This window comes from Candoia aspera, chromosome 15, assembly GCF_035149785.1.
Source record: "Candoia aspera isolate rCanAsp1 chromosome 15, rCanAsp1.hap2, whole genome shotgun sequence".
In the NCBI taxonomy this organism is placed as follows: Eukaryota; Metazoa; Chordata; class Lepidosauria; order Squamata; family Boidae; genus Candoia; species Candoia aspera.
The window spans coordinates 2,007,870-2,034,103 of record NC_086167.1 but is presented as its reverse complement, the minus strand read 5'-3'; the positions used below and the strand labels follow the sequence as shown (position 1 = coordinate 2,034,103).

At 48.9% G+C, this 26,234-nt stretch overlaps 1 protein-coding gene across 5 annotated transcripts in view; it reads left to right on the top strand.

The window, feature by feature from the left end:
* The window catches only part of SFI1 (SFI1 centrin binding protein), a 47,837-nt gene that overhangs the window by 12,852 nt on the left and 8,751 nt on the right, over positions 1–26,234 (top strand). For 4 of the 5 annotated variants that reach the window (XM_063315749.1, XM_063315747.1, XM_063315748.1 and 1 more), the window contains exons 10-27: positions 570–640; positions 1,039–1,131; positions 3,717–3,814; positions 4,559–4,625; positions 5,430–5,560; positions 5,862–5,943; positions 6,308–6,486; positions 7,419–7,494; positions 18,276–18,371; positions 19,283–19,359; positions 19,517–19,619; positions 19,866–19,962; positions 20,504–20,664; positions 20,873–20,947; positions 21,201–21,275; positions 23,198–23,374; positions 23,781–24,010; positions 25,540–25,632. In XM_063315749.1, the coding sequence (XP_063171819.1) occupies positions 570–640; positions 1,039–1,131; positions 3,717–3,814; positions 4,559–4,625; positions 5,430–5,560; positions 5,862–5,943; positions 6,308–6,486; positions 7,419–7,494; positions 18,276–18,371; positions 19,283–19,359; positions 19,517–19,619; positions 19,866–19,962; positions 20,504–20,664; positions 20,873–20,947; positions 21,201–21,275; positions 23,198–23,374; positions 23,781–24,010; positions 25,540–25,632 (1,981 nt within the window). The remainder of the gene's footprint in view (positions 1–569; positions 641–1,038; positions 1,132–3,716; positions 3,815–4,558; positions 4,626–5,429; positions 5,561–5,861; positions 5,944–6,307; positions 6,487–7,418; positions 7,495–18,275; positions 18,372–19,282; positions 19,360–19,516; positions 19,620–19,865; positions 19,963–20,503; positions 20,665–20,872; positions 20,948–21,200; positions 21,276–23,197; positions 23,375–23,780; positions 24,011–25,539; positions 25,633–26,234) is intronic. The other variant, XM_063315751.1, reaches the window with a different exon arrangement.

Here is a 26,234-nt window from a genome sequence, read left to right as displayed (position 1 = left end):
AAAAATGGGGAACTTATGCTAAGTAGGAAGGAACATGAAGGAAAGGTGTATGCAAAGACAAACATGGAGCCCATGTGGCTTGACTCCAGGGAGCCTTCGTGGAATCTGCCTGGCTGGTGCACATGTGCAGGGAGGGCATGTGGAGGGCCCTGCCTCTCTTTGGAACCCCTTTTGCCACGGTACTTCTGGCACCTTCCCTGTTCGCCTTTCCAGGGTGGTTGAGAGGGCACTGGGTGTGTTGGTGTGATGGAGCGGATGGCCCTCCAAGATAAATTGCGTGCTCTTAACGGATTTTGCTTTTATATGCTGGCTGGAGTCCCACCATAATAAATAAATAGGCTAGCAGTTACAGAGCTAAATAGAGGGGAGAGACGGGGCCACCGTCCGCTAGCCTAAGCAGCAAAACTGACTGAGGCTTGCGTCCTGTGGGGGCGGTATCAAGACAAACGGTGTGTCAGCCATGCAGATCGGTCTCGTGCAGCTTCGGATTCCTCTCTCTGGGCGATAAATAACTGCAGGTTAGTCCAGTCTAGGCGAGGACCGTTGTGCTTCTTAACCCAGATCGTTAGATGTGGCATTGTGTGCAGAAGCAGCAGAGCATTACGGGCTGGCCGAGAGCCACGATAACCGCCGCCTGCTGGTAAGAGTTTTGTGGCTCCTCCGTGGAAAAGGCCTGGATGCTTCTGGGTGGCTTCTGAGCAGGGAGAGCTGCTGCTTGTGCTCCGCCCTCGCACCTGCGCAAGCAGCAGATGGCCAGGGCTGGAAGAGCGTGTGTTCTACTCTGCATGCTGTTCTTACACTGCTAGTGGCCTTGGGCGCCTCCAGCGCAAGTGAACAGGGAGGATTTCCCAGGGCCCTGTGCTCAGGACACACCCACAAACGCACACCCCCCCCATTGCAATGACGTGCCTGCGTCTTTTTGCCTCTCCAATGGTGGTTCTCCCAGATGGTGAAAAGGTTGGGCTCTTCCAGAGGCTCCCAGCAGGTGTACTTCCCTGCGCCTGGGACTGAGGCTGGCTGTTCTTTTGCTTTTCACAGAGCTGTGGATTTCGTGCCTTGCAGAGGAACGTCAGGGAAGCTTCCCTCAAGCAAGTGAGAAGGAATTTGGCTGGTCAGCAGCGCCGAGTCACGGTGAGCCCGCCCTTGTTCCACTGCTGCATCTGTGCTCACCTGAGCCATCAACCTGAAAAGTGTGGTTTTGTGTTGTTGAATTGTTTCTGTGATGCAGGAAACATGGTGTGTGTGAGTGGGGGGAGCAAATTGCAGACTGCAACCTAGCTGTTAGGTGGTGACAAAGGAATGAAAATGGCAGATTGTTTTGTCTTTGTGGGCTCAAGGGTAGCTGAAGAGAGAGAGTGTGCAGGAAAAGTAAAAAGGACATCAGGAAGGATTAGAGTGTTTTTTATGAGAACATGTAAGGCTGTGAAAAAAAAAAAAATGGGTATGATCAAAAACAAAGATGGCAAGGACCTAACAGAAGAAGAAGAGATCAAGAAAAGGTGGCAAGAATATACAGAAAACCTGTATAGGAAGGATAACAATATCGGGGATAGCTTTGACAGTGTGGTCGGTGAGCTAGAGCCAGACATCCTGAAGAGTGAGGTTGAGTGGGCCTTAAGAAGCATTGCTAATAACAAGGCAACAGGAGACGACGGCATCCCAGCTGAACTGTTCAAAATCTTGCAAGATGATGCTGTCAAGGTAATGCATGCTATATGCCAGCAAATTTGGAAAACACAAGAATGGCCATCAGATTGGAAAAAATCAACTTACATCCCCATACCAAAAAAGGGGAACACTAAAGAATGTTCAAACTATCGAACAGTGGCACTCATTTCACATGCCAGTAAGGTAATGCTCAAGATCCTACAAGGTAGACTTCAGCAATTCATGGAGCGAGAATTGCCAGATGTACAAGCTGGGTTTAGAAAAGGCAGAGGAACTAGCGACAAAATTGCCAATATCCGCTGGATAATGGAAAAAGCCAGGGAGTTTCAGAAAAACATCTATTTCTGTTTTATTGACTATTCTAAAGCCTTTGACTGTGTGGACCATAACAAATTGTGGCAAGTTCTTAGTGGTATGGGGATACCAAGTCATCTTGTCTGCCTCCTGAAGAATCTGTATAACGACCAAGTAGCAACAGTAAGAACAGACCATGGAACAACGGACTGGTTTACGGTTGGGAAAGGAGTACGGCAGGGCTGTATACTCTCACCCTATCTATTCAACTTGTACGCAGAACACATCATGCGATGTGCTGGGCTTGAGGAATCCAAGGCTGGAGTTAAAATCGCTGGAAGAAACATTAATGATCTCAGATATGCAGATGATACTACTTTGATGGCTGAAAGCGAAGAGAAACCGAGGAGCCTTATGATGAAGGTGAAAGAAGAAAGTGCAAAAGCTGGTTTGCAGCTAAACCTCAAAAAAACCAAGATTATGGCAACCAGCTTGATTGATAACTGGCAAATAGAGGGAGAAAATGTAGAAGCAGTGAAAGACTTTGTATTCCTAGGTGCAAAGATTACTGCAGATGCTGACTGCAGTCAGGAAATCAGAAGACGTTTAATCCTTGGGAGAAATGCAATGACAAATCTCAATAAAATAGTCAAGAGCAGAGACATCACACTGACAACAAAGGCCCGCATAGTTAAAGCAATGGTGTTCCCCATAGTAAGATATGGCTGCGAGAGCTGGACCATAAGGAAGGCTGAGCGAAGGAAGATCGATGCTTTTGAACTGTGGTGTTGGAGGAAAATTCTGAGAGTGCCTTGGACTGCAAGAAGATCCAACCAGTCCATCCTCCAGGAAATAAAGCCAGACTGCTCACTTGAGGGAATGATATTCAAGGCAAAACTGAAATACTTTGGCCACATCATGAGAAGACAGGACACCCTGGAGAAGATGCTGATGCTGGGGAGAGTGGAGGGCAAAAGGAAGAGGGGCCGACCAAGGGCAAGGTGGATGGATGATATTCTAGAGGTGACGGACTCGTCCCTGGGGGAGCTGGGGGTGTTGACGACCGACAGGAAGCTCTGGCGTGGGCTGGTCCATGAAGTCACGAAGAGTCGGAAGCGACTAAACGAATAAACAACAACAAGGCTGTGAAAACTGGACAGAGAGAAAGAAGATAAGACATGCTTGAATTATACACTTGGGTATAGTTATTCAGAGCACCATGGACTGCCAGAAGAAGGAGTTAACAGTCCCGGACCAAACAGAAGGACTGCTCCCTTGAAAGTACGGATCGGCAGGCTCAGACACACGCATCTTGGGCACATGACCTGAGCAGATAATGGTCTAGGAAACGATTGCCCTTGCCACCATGGAGGGAAGCCAGAAAAGGGGAAGGGAGGAGACAAGGCGGGTGGGCAGCCGGGATCAGAGAGGCCTTAGAAGAGCTACAGTTAATTGCTAGAGAAGGTCAAGACGGTTGAGCCCAACTTGTTAGCGCCTAACTAATGGACTTTTCCAAGAGTTGGGGTACCTGACTCTGATTGGAAGGGGCCCAGGAGGAGACGAGGAAGAAGAAAGTTTGTCACACGGAAGGTAGATCTGGGCGACAGAAATGCCGCCTGCTCTTCCGTTGGACCCAATTTCTGTCGCAAGCGGCAGCTTCTGTCATTTGGTGGTGGGGAAAGAACTCTCTTGGTTCCTGCTGTGGGATCTCCCGAGCTACAGCTTATTCCCCGCCACTTCTGTTTCTGCTGCAGCTCCTGTGCAGGTTCTGGGCTTGCTGGACGTCTCGCCTGGAGCAGAAGGAGGAAGAGCAGCACCGCTCCCTGGCCCTGGCAGCGGCTTCTCACCACAGGTGCTGGCGGAGTGGCCGGCGGCTTTCTCCCGTGTCGGCGAGGCTCCCCTGCGGAAGTGGGGGGGTGAGGGGCTGGGCCTTTTCTCCCCTCGCTTAGTCACACGCTGACGTTGCACCTGGCAGCTCATCGCGAGAGGTGCTGACTTCCTTGTGGAAATCCTGCCCAGCGTCAGAGATGGGAGGGCGGCAGGTGCCTTTGAGCTCCTCCTGGGCCAAGGGATGGGCGGGCAGGGCTGGAGAGATTCGCTCCCGGCGGGGAGGTCCACCCTGGATGGCGCTGACCTGTGCCTATCTTTTCTCCGCAGTGATGTCATCTACATTCTTTCATACTCGTGCAACAGGGCGGTAGAGTAAGCAGCAGGGCATCTGTAGTAAATTGGCTAGAGTAGTTACTACTTCTTCCTGTTGAAAATAGTACGTGTGTGGAAAGATTTGGGTGCAAGCTCCAGCCAACCCCAGACTGAACCTGTGCTTGCAGGCACTCCTTTTTGTCCTCAGCTCCAACTGGTGGAACTCGGGCCAGCAAGAACAGAGTTGCCCGTGTAACCCCAAGGGAGTCACGCAGGTGCAGCGCCATCCTTGCAAGTTGTAGCCTTGATCCGGCAGCCCCAGCGCCGCTGCCGCTGCCGCCTCTTTCCTGTGCCGTTTATTTTGGCCTGGGGGAGAGCCGTCCCTGGCCCTGAGCATCCAAACTGGCTGCTGAGTGCCAGCTAGCCTGGCTGAAGTGCCTGCTTTGCGTTTCAGCCAGGGGATGCTGCGGAAGTGTCTGTGGACCTGGAGACAGCGAGCCTGCGGGGAAAGACACCGGAAGGTGAGCCAGCAGAAGCAGAAGCCCCTGAGCACCAGCCTCCCCAGGGAGCCAAAGTGACCCCTGTGATTTACTAACTTCACATCAGGGACAGACAGTCCAAGTCTGGCTGCTTCCCTGAGAGTCGTGCCTGTATTTTGTCCTGAGTGTTTTAGCCCCACCCTTCGCTCCCAAAGCTAACAGGAGAGGGTCTATAGAGTACGAAAAGCTGGATGGTCCCTGTCCTCAGACTCACCAGACCAAAAGCTGCCCCGCAGGGGCGGGGGCTGGAAGCAAGGCTGCCTGGCCCCAGTTCATGTTTTCTGGTCACCCCAAGGACCTGCCACGATGGCCTTGGGTGTCTGTGCGGGGCCGGGGTCCTCTGCTTCAGTCCCTGCTCTGCCTCCAGCAAAGCGTGGGGAAGCCGAAGCTGCTTCCCGGGCAACTGGCCGGGAGATCCATCAGGAGCGGGTCCTGTGTCCTCTATGTTTGGGGGAGTGGGGCTTCAGAAAGGGAGTCCCTGCCCTTCCAAGTGCCATGAGCTGGCCTCATTGAGTCCATGGAGGATATGGAGGGACAATCCAGCCCCACAACTTTGATTGAGAGGGTGCTAAGCAATAGATTGTGGGCTCCTAAGGCAGCCGTTTCAGAGCGAGGAACGGCAAAGAGCCTTAAATGGGGCAAAGGTTAAGCACTGAAATGTTCTGGGTGGGTGTCTCCCACTTGAATTACAGGGGCAGACACCTGTTTTTAGGAGCTGATGATTCCTGGCAGGAGACTGTGGTGGATGCTCAAAAACTCCTGTTCAGAGTCCCCTTTTTTCTTCAGTTCCAGTATGCCAAAGCCAACCAGCATCACGAGACCATGGTCTTGTCTGCCACCTTTCAGGCCTGGAAGCTGTTTGGAGATCATCAGCGCTGGTGGAGCGGGATGAAGGGGGTGGCCGCAGGCTATCACAGGTGGGCTGGCTGGTTGCAGCCATTCCGTTATGAGTGAAGGGGAAAAGGCATGCTTTCTTGGGAGGAAGCGCCTGGAGGGGATCTTGGTGTCATCTTCTCTTGAGAGGTTCCAGGAGCAAAGTAAGGAAAGATTTGTAGTGTAGTCGTGAATGTCCAGTCCTGCTCTGGATTCCCTCATCCTGCTGCTTTGCCTTTTGTGTGGTCAGCCCTGCAGTGCTGCAAGCTTTGCAGAGTGTGGGATGTGAAAACCCACAGAGGCCAGGATGCTCTCTGGGGTTGCTCACACTGTGCTCTTTCGCAGGGAGATGTGGACCAGGCGATTCTTTGAGAGGTGGCTTTTGAGACAGCGCGAGCAGCACGAGGGACGGGCAGCCGAGGAGACGGTAAATGTGGCCTTCTGCTGGGGCTGGTGACCTCTGCACAGCTCTCCTGTGGAATTCAGCCAGGCCTGCCCTCTCTGCACCCACGTTAGTGGCTTAGTCGGTGTTTTCTGGGAATTGACAGCAGGGCCCGGGTCTCAAAGGGAGGCTTAGTCTGGGTGGGCGGAGAAACTCCATCCCGCATGGTCCTAAGCTTCATCTCAATTCTGCTCCATGGTCCTGAACCAGAGGCTGCTGCTTCTTTCTCATCTACCCCCCCCCCCCGCCAGCTTCTAGCTTTTGGCCATCTGGGGCCAAGAGGCTGCCAAGGAAACCACCTCTGGGCAGCCTGGCCACAGGCATCAACCAGCAGCCCCTCTCTTTGCAGGCCACGTTGCATGCGGAATGGCGGCTTTTGTCTCGGTCCTGGGGCTGGTGGCGCAGGGCAACCCTGGCCTGCCTGGAAGAGCAAGAGTGTGTCTCCCTGGCCAAGGCGCATCACAGGCATTGGGTCCTGCAGGCTGCTTTCCACCTCTGGAGGGAGAACGTCTGGGAGATTAAGAGAGGGTAAGAACACCAACAGGAGAGTCCCGGCGACGGGCCGGTTTCGTTGATGCTGACCTTCTTTGTCCCTTGGTGGCCCTGATCTGAAAACTGAGCCCTGAGATGGCCTTTCTGGGGGTCCCTGGCTTCTCTTTGGCTGGAGGGCAGGGTTGTGGGCACTCTCACAAAATGGCTGCTGGGTGGGCACTTACCCTTTCCCCCATGGCCGCCATGGGGAGCAATGATTTAGGAGAAAGCAGCTTCCCCTTCTCCTGCTTCCTTTCTCCCAGATACCTCCCATGGGCCCTGCTTAGGGGGCACTTCACTTTTAGTTGCTGAGAAAGTTTGCGGGGCCCCTTTGGAGCCCCAAGACTTCTTGGGAAAAGGACTTGGCTTTGAAAGCGAGGAAGCTCTGGGTGCAAAGGAGCCGGGATGGCAGACCCTCCTGCCTCGAGCTTCTTGTTGCTCCAGAGGTGGTGTAAGGGAGCTCTCAGCCCGTGTCCCTCAGGCCGGTGCATCCTGGAGCTCCCTGCGGCCTGCATCATTGCAGCCAAACAGGACAGGCCTGATGTGGTCCCTGCTTGAATGGGGTGGTGGTGCTCTCTATTGGTAGCGTAATGAGAGTAGGCCAAGAACAGGGGTGGTGGCAACACTGCTGCTGGTCTCGGTGAGGTTCACACCACACGCTCCACTTTGCTGTGCCCTCTGAGACGGGGATGAGCAGCCTGTGGGAGGTCCTGTCCCATCTTTATGTTCCCACGGCTTGCAGCAGGGCATCCTGGAAGACTGGGAGAAAAGGGCTGAATTTCCTTGGGTGAATCATCCACTGAGTGGAGGTCAGCTTTTGCTGGGCTTAAGTAGCCCCGTCCCCAGGCTGAAATCTGGGTTCCTTCCTTCCCTCACGATGTGCCTGTGACTCTGGCACCGAGGCTCAGGTGCCCCTGTGCTTCTTTCAGGCGGGTGAAGGAGGCAGAAGCATTGCAGTTCCATTTTGGGAAGCTCCTGCAGCGTTCGTGGCAGAGATGGCGACAGGTGAGAGAAGCTGTCGATGCAGATCCCATTGATCCTCTCCCATGGAAACCAGCATTCATCAGAGGCACCAAGGGAGAGGTCTGGTTGGCAAAATGAAGCAAAAAGTAGCTGAGCGCTGAAATCAGGAACTTCTCCCTGGTGTTAAATATTCTACCAACATTGCTGAAATTTCTTAAGGTGCTTCATTCCAGCCACAAAGGCTGCATGCTGGCTTCCTCTATCTTTGTTTGTTTTTTTAAGCTGAAAGCTGCGACTCTTACAATGTGCATGTGAAATGCCTGAGGACTTCACAGAAGGCATTTGGTAGACGCAGGGAGGTTTGCCAGAGTTGTCCGAAGGAGAAGGAAATTGCGGGAGAACACTGTCATTCTTTTTCATGACTGGGGAGCGCCAGATTCTTTTATGAGGAATGTTTATTGCCTGTTTCTTTTTTAAAAGGAGATAAGATAAAAGGAATGTTGAAACAATGCGTGTTTTAATCATTCTCTTTCTTGCCTATATATTTAGTCCATTGGTCATAAATTTAATGAGATGCATGAGCTTGCACATAGTGGCATGTGAAATATGAAGGAGATTGTTCAAGAAGGCCTTACTGCTGGTTGAGCATCTCTTTTTGGTCTTGGCTGAAGTTCCTGTCACAGTGACATGTGAAGGGAGAGGTGATGGGGCCCTCAGTGGTATTTGACTGAAAAGTCAATTCTTTGTAAACTACCATCCAAAAATCATCTTAGGGATGGATATTTTCTTAACTGCTTCAAGGGCAAAATCTGCTGATGTCCTTCATGGCCTGCAGCTTGTTTGGCTGGTGAAACTGAAGGAATCCCGAACCCAGTTTGGGGATTTCTGTGACTATCCAGAGCATTGTTTAAGGAGGGGCTCAATGCTAGCTGCTCTTTTTACATGATTACTTTGCTCAGATTCCCTAAGATTATGGGGGTCAAGCAAAAAAAGCTCAACCTCATATAAAATCCAAGGGTAGGAAAGGACCATGGAGATTTTATAGTCCCACCGCTGCCCAGGGCAGGAATTCTCTCATATCCTCTCAGACAAATGGCTGTCCAACCTTTGCTTGAAGACCTCCAGTGATGGAGCCCCCATAACTCCAGGGGACAGGTTGTTTCACTGCTTCATTGCTCTCACATCAGGAAATTCCTCCTCATTTTGAATTTGGATCTCCCTCTGTAAAGCTTCTACCCACTGGTTCTTCTCCTACCCTCACGAGCTGTGAAGAACAAATCCACATCCTCTTCCCTGTAACAGCCCTTCAGGTTTGAGATTGAGACTGCTACCGTGTCACTCTTCCTTAGGCTAAGCGTGCCCAGCTCCTTTAACTATTCTTTATGGGATTTATCCTCCAAGCCCCTCACCATCGCTGCCTCTGCACTCTTTTCTTTCCTCAGCATCCTCCTCGTGCTACGACTAAAGGTGACGCGGTATTCCAGGTACAGTCGGACCAGTGCAGCGTAGAGCAGCACTATCGTTTCTCATGACCTTGACTTCATACCTCTTTAACACAGCCCACGACTCAGTGGCTCCTGGCAGCTGCAGCACACTCTCAGTTCATGCTTAATCTGTGGTCTTCGCATCCTGCTCCTGAGGACTGCTGCTGGGACACATACCACCCATCTTGTGCCCGTGCATCTGTTTTTTCCCCTGCCTAAGTGATGAACCTTGTATTTTTCACAGTTGCACTGTGTTTTCTTGGATAGAGCCCAATTTTCATAGACTTACCGTTTTTTGGTAAGAATTTAATTTAGAACAAAGATAAAAACTACAAAAAAGGAAAAGAAAAAAAAGTGAGAAAACACAGAATGAAAATAGGTTTTTTAAAGATTATATAAAGAGGTGACTTCTGACTTTTAACAGCAAGAATATACAACAATTTCCCATAATCCCTTACTCTATAATAAACCAAAATCACATTATTTCTATTAGTCTTTTCATTAGCATATTATAAAGATTACTAAACGCCATTGCTCCCTCCCTTTATATTAAAAGAAAAAAAAATATATGAATCACCTAAACAACCTCCCCCCACAAAATAACACTTATTTAATTCCTTCCTTCCTACCACTATTCTATACGTTTTTGTCTACTATAATAAAGATCAAACTAAAAAAGCATATAAATTTTCTGCTCTTATAATTAATAATACTATAGTTATTAAAATCTTAATTATATTAAACCTAGAACCAAACATTTATTTTTTACTTTCTTAGTCTTAATCCAAATCATTAAAGAAAAATAACATCAAACAAGCCTTAAAAGCAATCCAAACAGTCTCAAACCCTTACCCCACTTTGAAATAAACCAAAGCATTCACATATTTCCAAAATACACATGGCATTTTTCACAGAAAGAGCAAACAACCCCCTTTAAATACTCCAACCTCCCATAGATAACAACCCTTTCCTTCCCAGAACATTCCTTCAGAACAGCAACACTTACAGTTTGCAGTTTGGTCTGTCCCTTTAATTTCTTCCAGTCAACCATCCAATTGTCTTCTGGCATTTCAACAGAAGGCTCAATCTTGCTGTTAGTAGAAATATTTGTATAATTGTTAAGTCTTCAATTCCTTCCACGACATCCCCAGCCAGATGCCGGATTTCAAAGCTGATATTTTTCAGCAAAGTCCCAAATATCTTGCATAATAACTTGACAAGAGTCAGAAAAAATCTGTTTGAGGTCTTGATGGAACTCTCAGAAAGCCTGCTTGAAATCTTCCATGTCTCATGCAGTAAATGGCGCCCCTTAAGTACTTAACCAGCAAAAGTAGAATGTAATGGAAAGTTTCCAAAACTGTTTACATAAGTAAAAGGCTGATAACACACAGTTCCCCAGGGAGTAATAGCAGCAGAAAACTGAAGATTCAAAACAGCTAATTCAGCGTGTAGGAAAATACTAAAATCTTCAAATTCAATACAGAAATAGTAACAGGGAGACATACGTTTACTTTCAATCCTCCTCAGTGTTTGGATGGAAACAAGCCAAATCTTAAAGATATCCCAGAAATAATGATAAGCACCAAGGGAGCTCGCTTCTCCTTACCGTAAAAAGCCTCTCTTAGGGTACATAAACGTAAAAAGATAAAAATTGGGTGATTTAGAAATGGGGTGGCCAGTCTTAGTGTCCCTTTAAGGCTACAGCGTGGCTTGGAAGTGATGGTGCCCCCATCTCCGGCAGCTCTTACCCGATTAGTGCTAACTAGGGTGAGGGTTTCTATAACATGTCATATTTTTTCTGGAACCTTTATTTGAATTTATAAGTAAGTTAAAACATGTTTTAGAGTAATCTGGTGAGAATTAGATGCTTTTTATTTTACCTGAGAAGTAGTATTTTGACTTTTTAAAGGTGTTTTGTCATATTTCTGCTTAATTTTATAACAAACGTCATATTTTGGTCATATTTTGGTCACTGGCAACCCTCCTGATAAGCCAGCAAGTTCAAGCCAGGAAAGAAAGTGAGAATTTGCCTGGTTTTTTTTTCTCTTTTTCTTATTCACTCCCCAACTCAGGGAGGGGTGTGTGTGTGTATGAGTGAGAGAGAGAGAGGTGGGAACAAAGGCTTCTCCCCTGACCAGGCCTGAAAAAAAAGGTGAGAATTGCCTGTTTTGTTTTCTTTTTCTTATTTGCTCCCCAACTCAGAAGTGTGTGTGAGGGAGGGAAGGAAAGGGAAAAGGCTTCTCCCCTGACCAGGCCTGAAAAAAGGGTGAGAATTTGCTTTTTTCCTTTTTCTTATTAGCTCCCCAACTCAGGGCTGTGTGTGTGTATGTAAGAGAGGGAGAACAACTGTTTTTAAAATGACTTCAGCAGGCAGAGGCTTCTCCCCTGACCAGGCTTGAAGAAAAGTGAGAATTTGCCTTCCCCCCCCCCCTTTTTCTCATTTGCTCCCCAGCTCAGATGTGTGTGTGTTTGAGGTGGTAGAATCACGTGAGAGCTGCAGTCTGATTTCAACATGCCTAAAAGTAGATGGTCAGTGAGTGTGAAATTATGGCGTCTTGTTCAAGAATTTGGGGAGCAGATTTTCAGTAGCGATGGTGATATTTTGTAAATTGTGTGAAATTAAGGTATCGGCCCAAAAGCGTTTTAATATTCAACAACATTGTGACATCGTGAAACACAAGAGTTGTTTAGCAAGATTTACCTTCACTGAGAACAGGCAACATCTCCTTCTTGAGAGAGCTGCTTCTTCAACTGCCAGTTCATCAAATACCCAGTCAGAATTTTGTAAGGATCTCTGTACAGTGATGGTTACTTCAAATATTCCCTTAAGGAAATTAGGTGGTGGTAGCCTCAGGCATTTTTTGAAGAAGTACACCAGTCACCGGATTCCAAATGAATCAACTGTAAGGAAAAATTACATCTCTGCCTGCTATGAGGATGTGTTAGGAAAGATAAGATCTGCTGTTGACAACAACAAGATAATGGGTTTCAATAGATGAAACAAGTGACGTAAATGGAAGATATGTAGCCAATGTTATTATTGGCACTCTGAAATGTGACAAGCCTGGTGAAATATTTCTTCTAACATGTGAAATGCTACAAAAAATAATTCCACTATTGCTATGCTCTTTGACAATTCACAGAGCATATGAATCATCAAACTACTCTGGCCGGATGGCGTAGAAAGGGGAAATAACCTTCTCTTTGCAACAGATGCTGCTCCATACATGACTAAAGCAGCCAAGGGGCTTAAACTTCTTTATCAAAAAATGATCCCTATCACATGCCTTGCACATGGTTTACACAGAGTGGCTGAAGAGATTTGAAGCAACTATCCTGATGTAGATAATTTTGAATGGGAAAAAAATGTTCATTAAAGCTCCACTTCGAGTACAAAAGTTCAAAGAAATTGCTCCTACTTTGGCTCTCCCTCCCCAACCTGTCGTGACACACTGGAGGACTTGACTGGATGCAGCTATGTATTATTTCACAAATTATGCTTCCTTGCAGCGGATAGTTAAAGAATTTGACTGTTGTGAATCTTCATGAAGATTGTGCAAGATTCCTTTTCTGAAACCTTGCCTGGAAACTTCGCATATATAGGATCTAACTTCAGTGGATTATCAAGAGCAATCACCTACCTTGAAACTGGAGGAATGGAACTTAGTGATGCACTGAACATTATAAAACAAACTGAGAGTGATTTAAAGCAAGCAAAGGGGAAAGTGGCTGAAAAAAGTAGCGATAAAGTGCAAAGAGTGCTAATCTAATCAACACTTTGCAAAATAAGTAACATTCTAAATGGACTCGAAGCAAAATTTGAAGACTTTGAGTCAGAATTTTCTCCAGATGAGTTTGCTTTTTTCAAATTTGTTCCTATAACATCTTGTGATGTCAAATGGAGTTTCTTCAGATACAAGAACATCCTGGAGGACAAGAGAAGGAGTTTTGAGTTTGATAACCTCAAGATGCACATGGTCATCCAACGCAATTCTGCTGTTAATGAAAACTAATCCAGGGATGACCATTTTACTCTTAAAATTTTCATTTGATTCCTTCAATACTAGCACTTCTGCACTGGAAGTGAAGAAGAATAAACCTTTTAATTTGTGTGTGTGTGTAAGCACAGATTTTAAAAAATTGGGTGCTAATTTCAGAACAATTGTAAAATCATATTTTTGCTTTAAAAGTCATATTTTTGGTTTAATTGGTCATATTTAAACGGTTTTAAGGTCATAAATGCTTGAATATTTCTAACATTTTTAGGTCATAGAAATCCTCGCCCTAGCGAGAACGCTGTTTACGATCCTCAGGCTGCAAGTCGCCGTTCTGGAGAGCAAATAGGGTGATTCTGAATGTTTTCTAGTCTATGAAAGTGCTCCTGGTCTTCAGGGAAAGCCTGCCTGAGCCGGGGAAAACTGCCGTGTTGTCAGTTCTGTTCGTGGAGCCCGTGGACACAGCTGTTCAGTCCACCATGTCCCCCACTGGAAGAGTTTTGATAGACTTATCAAGATCCTTCTGAACCTTCAGCCTATCTTCTAAGGTGTTGGCAGTCCCCTCCAGCTTTTTGTCATCTGAAATTTGGTGGGCATCCCTCCTTGTTTGAGTCATTCATGAAAATGCTGGATATCATTGGGCCCAGAACAGAGATACTATGTGCTCCCCCACCCCCGGCCCTGTGTAGACAAAGATCTATTAAGGACCATGTGTTGAGTATGATTGTTCAACTAGGAATCCATCTGGTAGTAGGACCATCTATCCTACATTGCTCCATTTAATCAAAGAGAGGCCATGGTCAACTTTATCAGGGCCTTACTGAAGTCTAAGTACATCACACCCACACCATTTCTTTGGTCTGTTAATCTAGTCGCTATGTCAAAAAAACCAGTAAGATAAGTTTGGAATGATCTATTTTTAATAAACCTATGCTAGCTTCTAGAAATCCCTTGCTCATGTATAGGTGCTCGCAAACCCACTACTTGATTATCTTTTCTAGGATTTTCCTAGGTACCGATGTCTCTAGTTTCCTGGGTTCATTGTTTTGCCTTATTCGAATATGGAAACATTAGCTCTTTTCCAATCCTCTGCCATTTCCCTGTAGTCCAGGAGTTCTCCAAGATTATGTCAGTGGTTCCTTGCCTATTTTGCATTTCTGCATTTCTCTCCCACCCAGCACCCCCATGGTGCAGTTTCTGACAGATAGGAGCACTTGTTCCTTTTGCAAAAAAAGGCAGATGCAGAATAGGACTTAAGCAGTTCATCCTTCTCCTTGTCACCTGCCACCATCTCCCCATCTTCTCCAAGCACTAGACTTACCATTTCCTTGACTTTCCTCTTGTTCCACACATACTCTCTAAGCATCAGTAAACATTAACGCACGTGTGCTGGAAGTTATGGAACACATAGATTGTGAGGATAAGAAATGAATACATTCCCCCATTGTAGGTCAGTGCCTAATCCTCCAACATTGGCCTGAAAAATATATTGTTAGAACTGAAGAGGTGCTTTTGTTGTCTATCTTGATTTGAGGTGGGTGTTTCATTCTATACCCAGAGATAGATTGTGGGAGAAATTGAAAGCATCTACCATTTAATCATAAGTCTTTTTTTCCTTATTTATAAATGTATAAGTTCACCCTCCAGGCTTGGTTAATTGTCCTATCCCTGTATTATTGGATGCAGACAGCACAGTAACTCTATCCTTTGTAGCAACTGGGTGGAGGAAAATCTGTAGGCCTTCTCTTCCAGGCAGAAGGAAAGCTCACCCTAAATGTGATAGATCACAGTTGTGTATGTGTATGAGGGTTTGGGGGGGGGGTTTTGGACATGTAGAGGCAATGCGATCCAAATTCCCAGGGCCAGAGTAACATGGTGCATTCCTCATGCTGCATTCTGGGTAGAATCAGGACTAGTCTCAGTGAGAGGCTTGAACCTGGTTTCACACATCCAGTCTCTGGCTCCACTTGGGTTTGGCCCTGAGGGTCTGTTCCTGGACGTTGGTTGGCAGTTTTTGCTCCAGGGAGGACACAGTGCTAGAACAGAATTTGAGAACGAGGACTGCCTGTGTAACGGTGCCAGTAAAAGAAAACCATAATAAGGGGATGGATAATCTGTTTTCCATTGTCCAACTACCAGTTTTCATATACTAAGTAACTCAAAAGACTATGCCTGTCCAAAAATATAAAATTTTGTCTCAAAAGCAAATTAACATAAATAATTATTTCTTCGGAGAACATAGTATCTTCATGACATTGCAAAGAAAAAGTGTTTTAATGAAGTGTTAATTCTGGTTGCATCCCCAACAACACAAAGATTTACTTTCTTTCCTGTATAAACATAATAGGGTCCAATAAGTCTGAAATGCTATTTTTGTTGTATTAAGCCCTAATCTAAAATCTAATGAGATTTTTGATATTATGGTTATAAGCATTTTCCTTTTGTTTAGGCATCCATTCAGTCTTTAAAACTTGCATATCAAACTGATTTATTGATAACAGGTTTTACAGAGACTAATTTGGGCTTTTTGGTCTCAATAGAGTTTAATGATCCATTCTAGTAATAGAGTTGTCTCTGAGGTTCAAAATGCTGCTGGTCCAAATCAAGGTATCACTAAATGTTGTAGTTGTGAATTACTGCCACTGGGCGGCAACTGACATGGTATTTATCTTTTAACACAGAAAATGATAAAAACTCACCATCCATCCAGACCTTCCATAAAACTGTTCTTTATCAATTTTGCGATGTGGATTACCCATAGTGTCCATTTAGTACAGTATAAAAAAAGGATCAAATACATTTTCCCATAAATCATACACCACAGTTTTCAAACTAGTAAGTTTTCAAAATAGTAAGAGAAGATACAGCAAATCTATTATATTTTGAACCCTTCATAGGGTTTAGAGGAGGAGAATTTAGGCTAAATGAAAATACAGTGCTAGTCAAAAAGGTACGCGTAATGGTATGACAGCATAATTCAAGATCTCTGGCAAACCAAAACCCCCATCTTTAATTGACAATTGCATCTTTTTGAAATATATTTTTGGAATTGAAGAACCCCATAGAAATTTAAAAAGTGTATTTGGCTTTTGAAAATATGAGTGTTTATCCCATCCCGGAGTCTAAATCCCCACCTATTATTGTCTGGAGGAAACTCTTTATGTATTTTATTTGAGAAAAATCACTTTATCTCATTATTTGAGAAAAATCACTTCAATTTTTTTTTTAAAAAGTAAATAATTGATAAATTCAGTACATATACAAAAACGAAAATTACTTAACATATGAATAAACACATTTTATCTATAAGCATCACTTCTAACTAAGATCCTGCAATTTGGCTTGAGGTGTTAATGAGATGTATCGTAGCCAGAATCAAAACCTGAGGTTCAGAGATAAATGAAATATCAGATGCAGTACCAATTATGCAAAGGTCCGTGGATATTATAATCTTGTCTATTAGAATAAACTAAGGGCTCTGGACAGAGGTCACAGGGGAAAGTGGACATCTTTGTCTAGGACCTTTATAAGGGGGAAGACACATTCACCATCCCTTTGGATTTTGGGACCTCAGAGAATCTGAGCCAACTCTGTAAATCCTTGAGGAAATCCACATTTGGCTGAGGTCATGTGCATACAAATTCTATAAGGCTGGGGGTTGTAAGAAAAATGTCTCTCTGGCAGAATCTCTCTACAGCATTCTGATTTCAAGTGCCAGAGAGACTCTTGGGTCTGCAGGATATGGTCAAAAAAGTCAAGATGGCAGCCACAACAGTGCAGTTTTTTAATGGTACGAGAACAGGTGGAGCTTTGATCACACTATTGCGACTGCCATCTTGACTTTTTTGACCACACTCTGTGGACACCCCCGGGAGACTCCTTTACTTGAATGCTTTCCTTCTGCTACCTGTAACGGGGGAAGATGCTCAAGAGGAAGCTGCACCAGGCACCCGCACCCACCAAATGGAAATGTTGGTCCAATGGCCCTTCCTTTTTTTAGTGCTCCTATTCCAAGTCTCTGGCAGGTCAGGGGCATTTTACATTTCTTTCTGACTGGTGTTGCACTCTAAGACGCTGCCATGGCTTATAACAGTGGTTGGTAAAATCTGCCAGTTAATTCCCGGGAAACTCTGGGCTATTTATCTTGAAGGGGTTCTGTTCCTGTGCCACCCATCTGTCATTGCTTCTCTTTGGGCCAGTCACTGAGCACCTGAAGCATTTGAGTCTGGCAAGAGATGTGTTTTGGGGGGGAGGAGCTCCTAGTTCAAACTCTTCCCCCCCCATTCAAAAGATGAGCCCCAGGAGAGTTACAGATCGAGGCAGAAGCTTTCAGTCCCAGTGTGAGGAACTTGGGTTCAACTATCCCAATATTAAGAAATTTCTCTGGAACCAGTTAGGTCTCAGTAAAGTATGGAGTCTTGGTGCTCTCTGAGCCTTGTTTTTTTGCAGACGTTTGCCAGACTAGGCAACATCTTCGGTGCGAACAGGGAGAGGGCCTTGTTCTCAGTTTATATACAGTGGCTTGCCCTGCTTGTGTTGGTGGGGGTAGTGTTCTTTCCTTGAGAGTTCCTTGATTGGGCTGTTGTTTGCTGCTTGGTTGATTGACTAAGTTAATAGTTCCTTGATTAAGGCGTATTGTGCTGTTTGATTGTTCATCTGGTGTTAATCCTAGTGTTAGTCTTTGCATATCTGGGTGTTGATTACTGGCGAGGAGGTGTTCTGACAGAAGTTCTGGTATGGCTACGAACTCTTGGCCTGTGGCAACTTGGAAAGGGGTAAATCTGGTACTCTGACTCACTATGTTGTTGTATGCCACTTCCGCAAATGGTAGCAAGTCGACCCAATTATCTTGTTGGTAATTTACATAGCATCTTAGGTATTGTTCCGGTATCTGGTTCTGTCGTTCATTGCCTCATCTGTCTGAGGATGGTGGGAGGAGCCCCAATCAACTTTAGAAAGATGCGCCAGAATTTGGAAGTGAATTGTTTGCCTCAATCGGAGATCACACATTTGGGACATCCATGCAAACGATACACATGTTGGACGAAGAGTTTGGCTGAGGGTAGTCGGGGGGCTGGGGGCTGAGGGTAGAGGCATGCAATGAAATGTGTCTGTGTGGGCTGGGAGGCTGAGGGTAGAGGCATGCCCTCCTTTACAACCCATGACAGAGGAAAAGGCCCAGAAGGGGGTTTTATGACTTCTGGGGCCAAATCTCTGACAGCCAGAGACTTGTCTTTGTGCACCTCATTGGAAAAAGTCTAACTCAGTTTTCAGTCTCCCAATAGCTACTTTGCAGAAGCACAGGTCCCCATGAGTCCTGCTTCACAGTCCTTTTTCCTTCCAGTACCTGATGCAGAAGTCTGAGAAGTGGAAGAAGGTGGCGAGAGCTGAGGGGCACTACCAGCAGGCCTTGCTGGGCAGGGTCATGGCAGCTTGGAAGGTAGGGATGCCAGGCTCTGACTGGCAGCAGTTTGGGCAGTCCCAGAGCATCTGCTTTCTCACCAATAATTCCTTTTCTTTCTTTTTTTTTCTTTGTGCCAGTTGTGTGAAGAGAATGCGGGCATGTTCCTGTCTCTGTAAGCCCTGCTTTGGAGGCTGGGAAGGCTGTCCAGACACCCCAGGGTGGTTGAGAAGCCGTTAAGGTGGTTGAAAATCCTTCAGCCAAAGGAAGCTTAGGAAGTTGAGGCAAAGTGAAAAGAGGTGTAAGGCAGCAAGAGAAATGGCAGAATAAAAAGGATCATTGATGCAATTAGTTAAAACAGAAAAAGGAAAGTGGGTTAAACTTTTAATCAAACAATGGAGTGGGTTTACAGGTGGTCCTTATTTAACAACCACTTGTTCAGTGACCGCTAAAGCTTACGATGGCACTGAACAAGTGTTAGGTATGATGAGGCCTCATACTTACGGCTGTTGCCGCACCCCCACGGTCACATGATCACCATTTGCAACGCTCCCCGCTGGCTTCCCACAGAGCAAACTCAATGGGGAAGCCGGCAGGAAGTCGGAAGTCATGATCACATGAGGTCCTGACTTGATGTCAGCAGCAGGACTGTCATCGTTAAGCAACACGGCCACGTGATTTTTCATCTGACAACCAGTGTACTGTTTTGATGAACAGTTCTGGAGAACCTGAAAGCTTGTACCGTCTTGTGCCATTTTACTTTGACCAACAAAAGTGAAGTTTGGCCTGTTTTTGTGCTCAGTTATGTCTCTACGCAGGAAGGGGGTTCTCTGCCACCCAGAAAAGCATGTACAAGTCTGGTGTGCACATGCAAGCCCACTTCAGTGCAGAGAAGATGCTTCTCAGGGTAAGTTTGCGTGGTGAGAACATCAGTCCTCCTCTCTTTCCAGGCATATCAGAATAACGTTCGGCACATCCTTCGCCAGGTGGCTAAGAAGGAGAGAGGCCACAGCCGGGAGTTGCTGCGGTAATCCCTCAGACCTGCCCTGCTTCCGCTCTCACTGGGCCGGGGGTCCCCCTTCCCCTGCCGGCCACTGACCCTCAGGCCAGCCTCCCTAAAGAACAGGCCAAGCCACCGGGAGGCTCTCCAGCGCCCTTAGGCCTCTGTCCCTCTCCGTTTTCAGGCAGGCGCTGCGTTCCTGGAAGGAAAACGCTGCTGGTCTCAGGCGGGAGGCAGAGGGCGCTGCTCTGGGTGGGCATCATTACAGAAGAGTCGTGCTCGCCAAGGTAACTTCCAGCAGGGGAGAGGCTGGTTGCAAAGACCCCACTGGAGACCGAGCGTTAAACAGCGGAATGAGGCCAAGGAGCCCTCGAATCTCTGGGCATTAGCCCGCCTGCGTGCAAGCTGGACTTGGTGAAGTCCGGAACAGGGTAGACTGAGTGAGCAGTGGTTGCGGGGGTCTCTTGATGCTTCCTTCCCACCAGATAAGCAGTGGCCCTGGAAGGGTACAAGGCCCCGTTTTCTTGGAACAGGTGCTGCTCCAGTGGAGGGAGGCGGCTGCGGTGCGTGCTGATACCCGAGAACGGACGGCAGTGGCCGTGGAGGATGCTAGGAGGCACTTGCAGTCAGGTGAGAGGAGGGTCCTCCCAGGGGCCTTCAGAGGGCTTGGCACAGCGTTTCGCCCTTGGAGCCTTCTTGGTGGCCCTGCAAGGGGTAGAGGGACGCCACTGACTGGCTCTTCCCACCCAGTGATGGGCACAAAAACAGGCCCAGACTTTTCCCTGTTTCGGGGGGGCAGATGTGGCCGAGGGCCAAGCTGCTCTAGCCTTTTTCTAAAACAGCAGCTGGATTCTCAGGCCGAAGAAATTGTACCTTCCACAAGCATCCCCCACAGCTAGTTTGGCCACTCTGTGGAGAAGACGGCCTGGCTTCTGTGTCGCCAAAGCACATGGGTGGAGGACCAGCCCGCCAGCCACACGTGCTTTTCCTTTTCCCTGAGTCTGAGCTGGCAGGGAGCTGTGGGGTGCCACCAGTTGGGCACAGTGCAGGGTCCTGGAAGTGCCCATGGCGGGGTAGCCCCTCTGTGTCTGGAGGGTCTTCACAGCTGGGGGTTGATGAGGGGCCGGGGGACTGAGGCGGCAGCGGCTGAGTCGCCCCTCCTTCCGGGCAGCGAGGCTGCGGGGGCTGTTTCTTCACTGGAAGGAGGCCGCTGCCAGCTCTTCCCAGCTGACGGGGCGGCTAGTCGTGGCAGACCAGCACCACACGAGGCAGCTGCTCGGCAGATGCCTGGAGAGGTGGAAGCGGTTTCATCGCTGCTCCGTCCGGGTCCTGGTGAGCACGCCTGCCGTTCCCCCCCAGGAAGAGGTCCCCCCCTTGGGGGCGGGGCTTGGTTGAGAGGCCCTCTCTGGGCAAGGGTTGTGTTTCCATTGGTTGGAACCTCCCCGAAGCAGTGGTGCCGGGGGGGCGGCTGCGAGGGAATGAGGCAGAATCGCTCCTGGCTCTCTGCGGGAGGGGCCTCAGGTCTCACTTTCCCCCACAGCTCCTGCAGAGGCAAGGGGCGCAGCTGCTGGCTCGGAGACTCTCTTCCTCCGCCTTTTCCTCCTGGAAGGTGCAGGTAAGGCCGGGCATGTGGCCACCCTCTCTTGACACCTGGCCCTTCGCACACCCGCCAAGCCAAGCCAGGCAGGAAGGTGCTGGGGCTGGCCAGGCCGGGGGCTCCCTGGACGGAGGGGGGGGCACCTTCACCCTCTTGCTTTTTTGAGGAGGAAGAGCCGCATCTTCTGGTCTCGCAGCAAACCTCAGGGCTTCCTCTGGGATGCTGGCCGTCGATGCGGCCACTCAGTCCAACCCTCCTCCTGCACTTGCAGCTGGCGAACAGGCAGCAGGAGCGGCGACAGACTGTGCGGGCCCTGTGGCACTGGTCCCGGGCGCTCCAGCGGAAGGTCAGTCTTGGCCCCGTGCGGGTCCATCCCCAGCTCTGCTCCGCTCGGGACTGCTGGGGGGCTGTGGGCGCGACCTGGCTGCCTGGCCCACTGGGGCTCTTCCCTCCTTTCCTCCCAGCTCCTTTGGGGGCCCTGAGAGGCTGTGGAAGGAGGGGGGTGCTGTGTTGGGGGTCTTGGTTTTGTCAAATGCTGCATTTCGCAGTGCAGGGAGACTTGAGCCTGTTTCGCCCTTGGAGGGGAGAGATGCGGCATCAGCACCCCCAGCCTCATCCGGAGAGCTACAGAGTTCCTTTTTCGTTTTATGGAGCTTTAAAGTCACTGTTGACGTTTCTTAAAAACATTGGGCATCGGTTTATAATCTTACATATAAACTGGATGGTTACATAGCTGTATAACTACAATATGCTATCTACTTTAAAGAAGAAACCTAGTTATTAAGGAAAAAAAGACAAAAAATGGAAAAGGAAACAGAAGACCAACTTTTAAAAAGAAAACAAAGCAGCTAAACAAAACTTAAAATGTCTACATTCTATCCTGTTCTAAACGTAAAAGGGAAAAACATCTGAAGAAAAAAAGCAGGCTATTGAAATGGACTAACTCTTTGGTCGGTTTCTTGTTTTTCTTTTGACTCTGAGGTTTGATGCACGTCAGCTTGAGCGCCCTTTGCAATTTTCATAATCTGTTTTTAAATCGCCTTGTGTGTCCTCCATCTGGTTGATTACCATCAGCTGTGAGGGCTGAAATTTTTCTTTCAGGTTTGTTCTTTGTACTGTTGGGGTCTTAAACGTTTAATGCAGCATATTCTTCATCAAGAGCTTTTTCTACATCCAGCAACATTAGCATCGCGGACTCATATTTATCAGCACGCAAGGCTGTTGGCCCCACCCGGACTCTTAGATTGTCTAAAGCCTGGCACGTTTTCTGAAACCCGGCTCCACGGGAAATGGCTTCTGTAATCTTCTCACCCGTGCACCTTTTCAAACCCGAGCATCAGTGCTTAACAGAGACACCAGTGACGGTAACGCGGACAAGGGTCAAATCCCGCCCAGTGTTGCAGAGCAGCAGTTCCGCAGCCAATGGGCAGAGGAGGCCAAAGGTGAGGAGGAGGAGGAGGAGGAGAGTTTACCAGCGATGATGGTTGGCTCTGCCCCGCAGGAGCGCCGGGATGGCTGTGGGGCCTTCACACCAGCCCAGGACACAGCGTCTGCTTCTCGTGGGTTTAGCCTGCGCTTTTGCTCATGTGCTTCTTGCACGCACAAAGGGACTTCATTCCCTACAGTGTCTTTTAAAACTGGACCGGTCACTTCTCCATCCTCAAATATGCTGACCTGGGTTTCCTCGTACGTGACCTCTCTGCCCAGAAATCAGGGGCGTTTGCCCAGCGGAGTCTTCAGGATATCAGGGATGTGAAGCTAGTGGGTAGGGCTTTGCTGTCCTTGAGCTCTGGATTCCCAAGTACGGGAACGAGTTGGTCCGCCATTTCGAGAGCGGCTCCATCTGGCTCCCTCATAGCCATCGGGCCATCAGTTTCCGCTAACTATCAGGGCGCAGTCAAGCTGCCTGACTGCGCAGCTGGTGCTTCTCAGAGGTTTATAAAAATGTCTCTCTGCTCACTCGCTGCATCTACATCGGTAGAATATGCATTTTTATGATGAAATTCAAAGAATGGAAGAGGTGTTCCATTGTAATTACTGCAATTTGTTCCTAACGACCCTCACAGCAAAGGTAAGAGTTCCCTCCGTTGCAAACGGGTGGCCACCCCACCCCGCCGGGAGACCTTCGTCGCACAGGCTGGCCGGGCGGTGGTTTTCCCCCGAGCGCTGCAGCTGGCAAGGGTCTTCCGCTCCGCCCCACTTCGGAGTGCCAGAAAGCCGGCAAGTGGACCCTGCTCTCCAGGCTGCCCCGCTGTGTCTCGGCTGCAGGTGCTGAGCGCCTGGGGAGGCTTCACACAAGAGCGGCTGCGGAAGAAGAGCCGAATCACACGAGCAGCTGAGAGCTACTGGGCAGAGCTGCTGCAGGAGGGGGTCAGCCGCATCCTGAGATATGTGGCCGCCATGAAGCAGCACCGAGCGCAGCTACATGCCCAGCATCAGCTGAAGGTGAAGCACAAGCCCCGCTGAGGCTTTGGCCTTGCTGCATCCAGCAGACTCCGCCTCTCGCCCCATGTTTGGGCTGTTTCCCCTTCGGTTTACGTGCCGGGTCCTTCAATGCCCAGTGGAGTCCTGTTCCCCTGAGAGGCGCAAGGAGAGGGTGGACCCGGTGGAGGATGCAAGAGGCAGAAGCAGCCCCCCTGGCAATCCTCGAGGCTGTGGGGTGGCCAGAGACTCGACTCCTGGGCCTTTGCCTTTCCAAACGCGTTGATTTGTGTGTGAGAGCCTGCCCATTCTGATTGTGCTGTATGACTGGGGGTGCTGCTTGGGCAAGCTGTTCATTCAGGGGTGGGATTCGGGTCTGTCTGGGGCCGCAGTGCCTGGGAGATTCACCACTCCTGCTCTGTGCTTGCAGGCTGCCTGTCGGTGTCATCACCTGGTCTACCGTTGTGCTATGATGTGGAAGCAGAAGGCTCTTTGCCGAAAGTCCGGCCCTGCGCTTTCGGGCGCTCCTGGCAAGAAGCATGTGACTTTTGAGGTGCCCAGGCCAGGCCTCATCTCTCCTGAAGTTCCCAGAGGGAAGGTCAGCCTTTCCGGTGTGCCAAGCAACTGCCAGGCTGCTGGAGACTCCGTCCTGACAGACCTGTGAGTCAGAACCTCAGTTCGGAGAATCAGAGATCATCTAGTCCAGCCCCCTGCCCAGTGCACACTTCCGCTATTAACAGCATCCACGCAAAGGAGAGTCCACCGCCTCTGTTCCATTAACAAGCAGCTCTTGCAGTTAGGAAATTAAATTCTGGTGGAAATTGCCTCCTTGTGATTTAGACCCATCGTCCTATCTTACCTTACCCGGAACAGCCCGGAATGATACTGTCCCGTCTTTGACGCAACAGATGCTTAAAGATGCTCACCCATCTTCCCGCAGTCTCTTTTCCTCCAGACTAAATACTCCCGGGGCCTCCAGCTGCTCCTCCTCACTTTTTCCTTCTGGCCCCTCTCATCTTGGTTGCTCATCTCTAGGCATGCTCCAGTTTGGCAGCTCCTTCCTAAATTGCAATGCCCAGAACTGGACCTGGGATACTAAGTGCAGCAGTGTGGCTGATGCAGATGTGGGAGGAAGAGTGCCTTCTCTTGGGCTGGACCCTCTACTTGGGCTGATGCAGCCTGGGACTGGGTGTGCTTTTTTGCAGCTGCGTCATGCTCTGCTCCTGCTTGGCTTGCGATCTACCGCGCCCAGTGCAGTTTCCCTTGCAAAGGACGAACGAGAGAAGAGCTAATGCGTGCAAGAGAATAGCACCCCTGCCCAGGCTGCCAGAGCCCCTTCCTCCTGCGCTTGCTCGCTCTCCCTATCGGAGAGGGGAGTGATGTCCCAACCTGAGGCCTCCTGGGTGCCCTGCTTGAGAGACGCTGACCTGAGTCATTGGGCTGGCCGTGGGAGCAACCACGTTTGCCCCAAGAAGCCTCTTTAAAGTACAAGTAGCCCTTGACTTAAGACCACAAGGGGGACTGGAATTTCCACTGTAGGTTGTTGTGGTTGTAAGTCGAATCACCATGTGACAGGACCCTTTTTTATGGTGGTCATTAAGCCAACCACTGTGGTTGTTAAGCAAATCCAGCCTCCCCAATGGACTTTTTTTTGCCAGAAAAAGGCAAAAAACATCACAAAATGTAATCATGTGACCGCGGGACACTGCAACTGGTCATAAATGCAAGCCAGTTGCCAAGAGCCCATAATGCGATCATGTGGCCACAGAGGGAGGTGCATGCAACATTTTGCAATGCTCGGAAGTGCTTTACAAGTCGTAAAGCACCCATTCTGAGTCTGGCGTAACTTTGGCACATAGTTAAACAAACGGTCGTAAGTTGAGGACTGTGTAGCTTTGGATCAAAGGAAGCACAAGGGCGGTTCAGCAATGGGGGTGGGCCGTGGTAGTTGGTTTCCTCCTCGGCCTGCACTAACCCAGGCCGGGCGTTGCCTTTCATCCTAGCTGCTTGATGGCCTCTTTGCCACCCGCAGTCCTAGGTGAAGGGGCTGGGGGGCAGAGGAGGAGAGTTTGGCCAGCCCATCAGTTCGCACAAAGCTGCTTTGCGTGTGTCCCGCTGGGGGGCGTAGGGCCGAATTCTGCAGCTACCCCGGGGGTGCCAAGCAAACAATACTTCGCTTCTTCCCACAGGCACGTGGCTCGCCAGGTGAGGCTGCAGCCTCGTAGACCTGATTTTCCACCACCGTTTCCTGAGAAAAGGGGGCTGCCTCAGACAGAGACGCGGTGAGTAGACAGCACGAATGGCAGGAAGAGACAGGTCCAGGTTCTGTAATCCTTGTTGCTGGGCCAACCCACCAGTTGATCTGGGTCCACAGTTCAGCTGCAGGCAAACAGTCAGGCATCCCAGTCAAAATACAGGTTTTAGCGAACCCCAAAGTGAGCAGAAGCCGAGACATCCTCTACATCAGCGTTTCACGACTGGCAGCAATCCAGGAGCCAGCAAAGCTCCGTCTGAGGGGCTGACCTTGGAAGGGCCGGAGAGAGTCAGAGGTGGGACGGGCCACTCTGGCCACTGTTCAGTCCGACCGCAAGTCAAGAGGAAGCGCGTGCTCACATTCGCAACAGGGTGCCTGTTTAACGCCGTACCACACAGAGCAGCGTTTCTCAACCTGAGCAGCTTTAAGCTGGGTGGACTTTGGCTCCCAGAATTCCCCAGCCAGCTAGTCGAAGTCCACCCAGCTTAAAGCTGCTCAGGTTGAGAAACGCTGCTCTGTGTGGTACGGCGTTAAACAGGCACCCTGTTGCGAATGTGAGCACGCGCTTCCTCTTGACTTGCGGTCGGACTGAACAGTGGCCAGAGTGGCCCGTCCCACCTCTGACTCTCT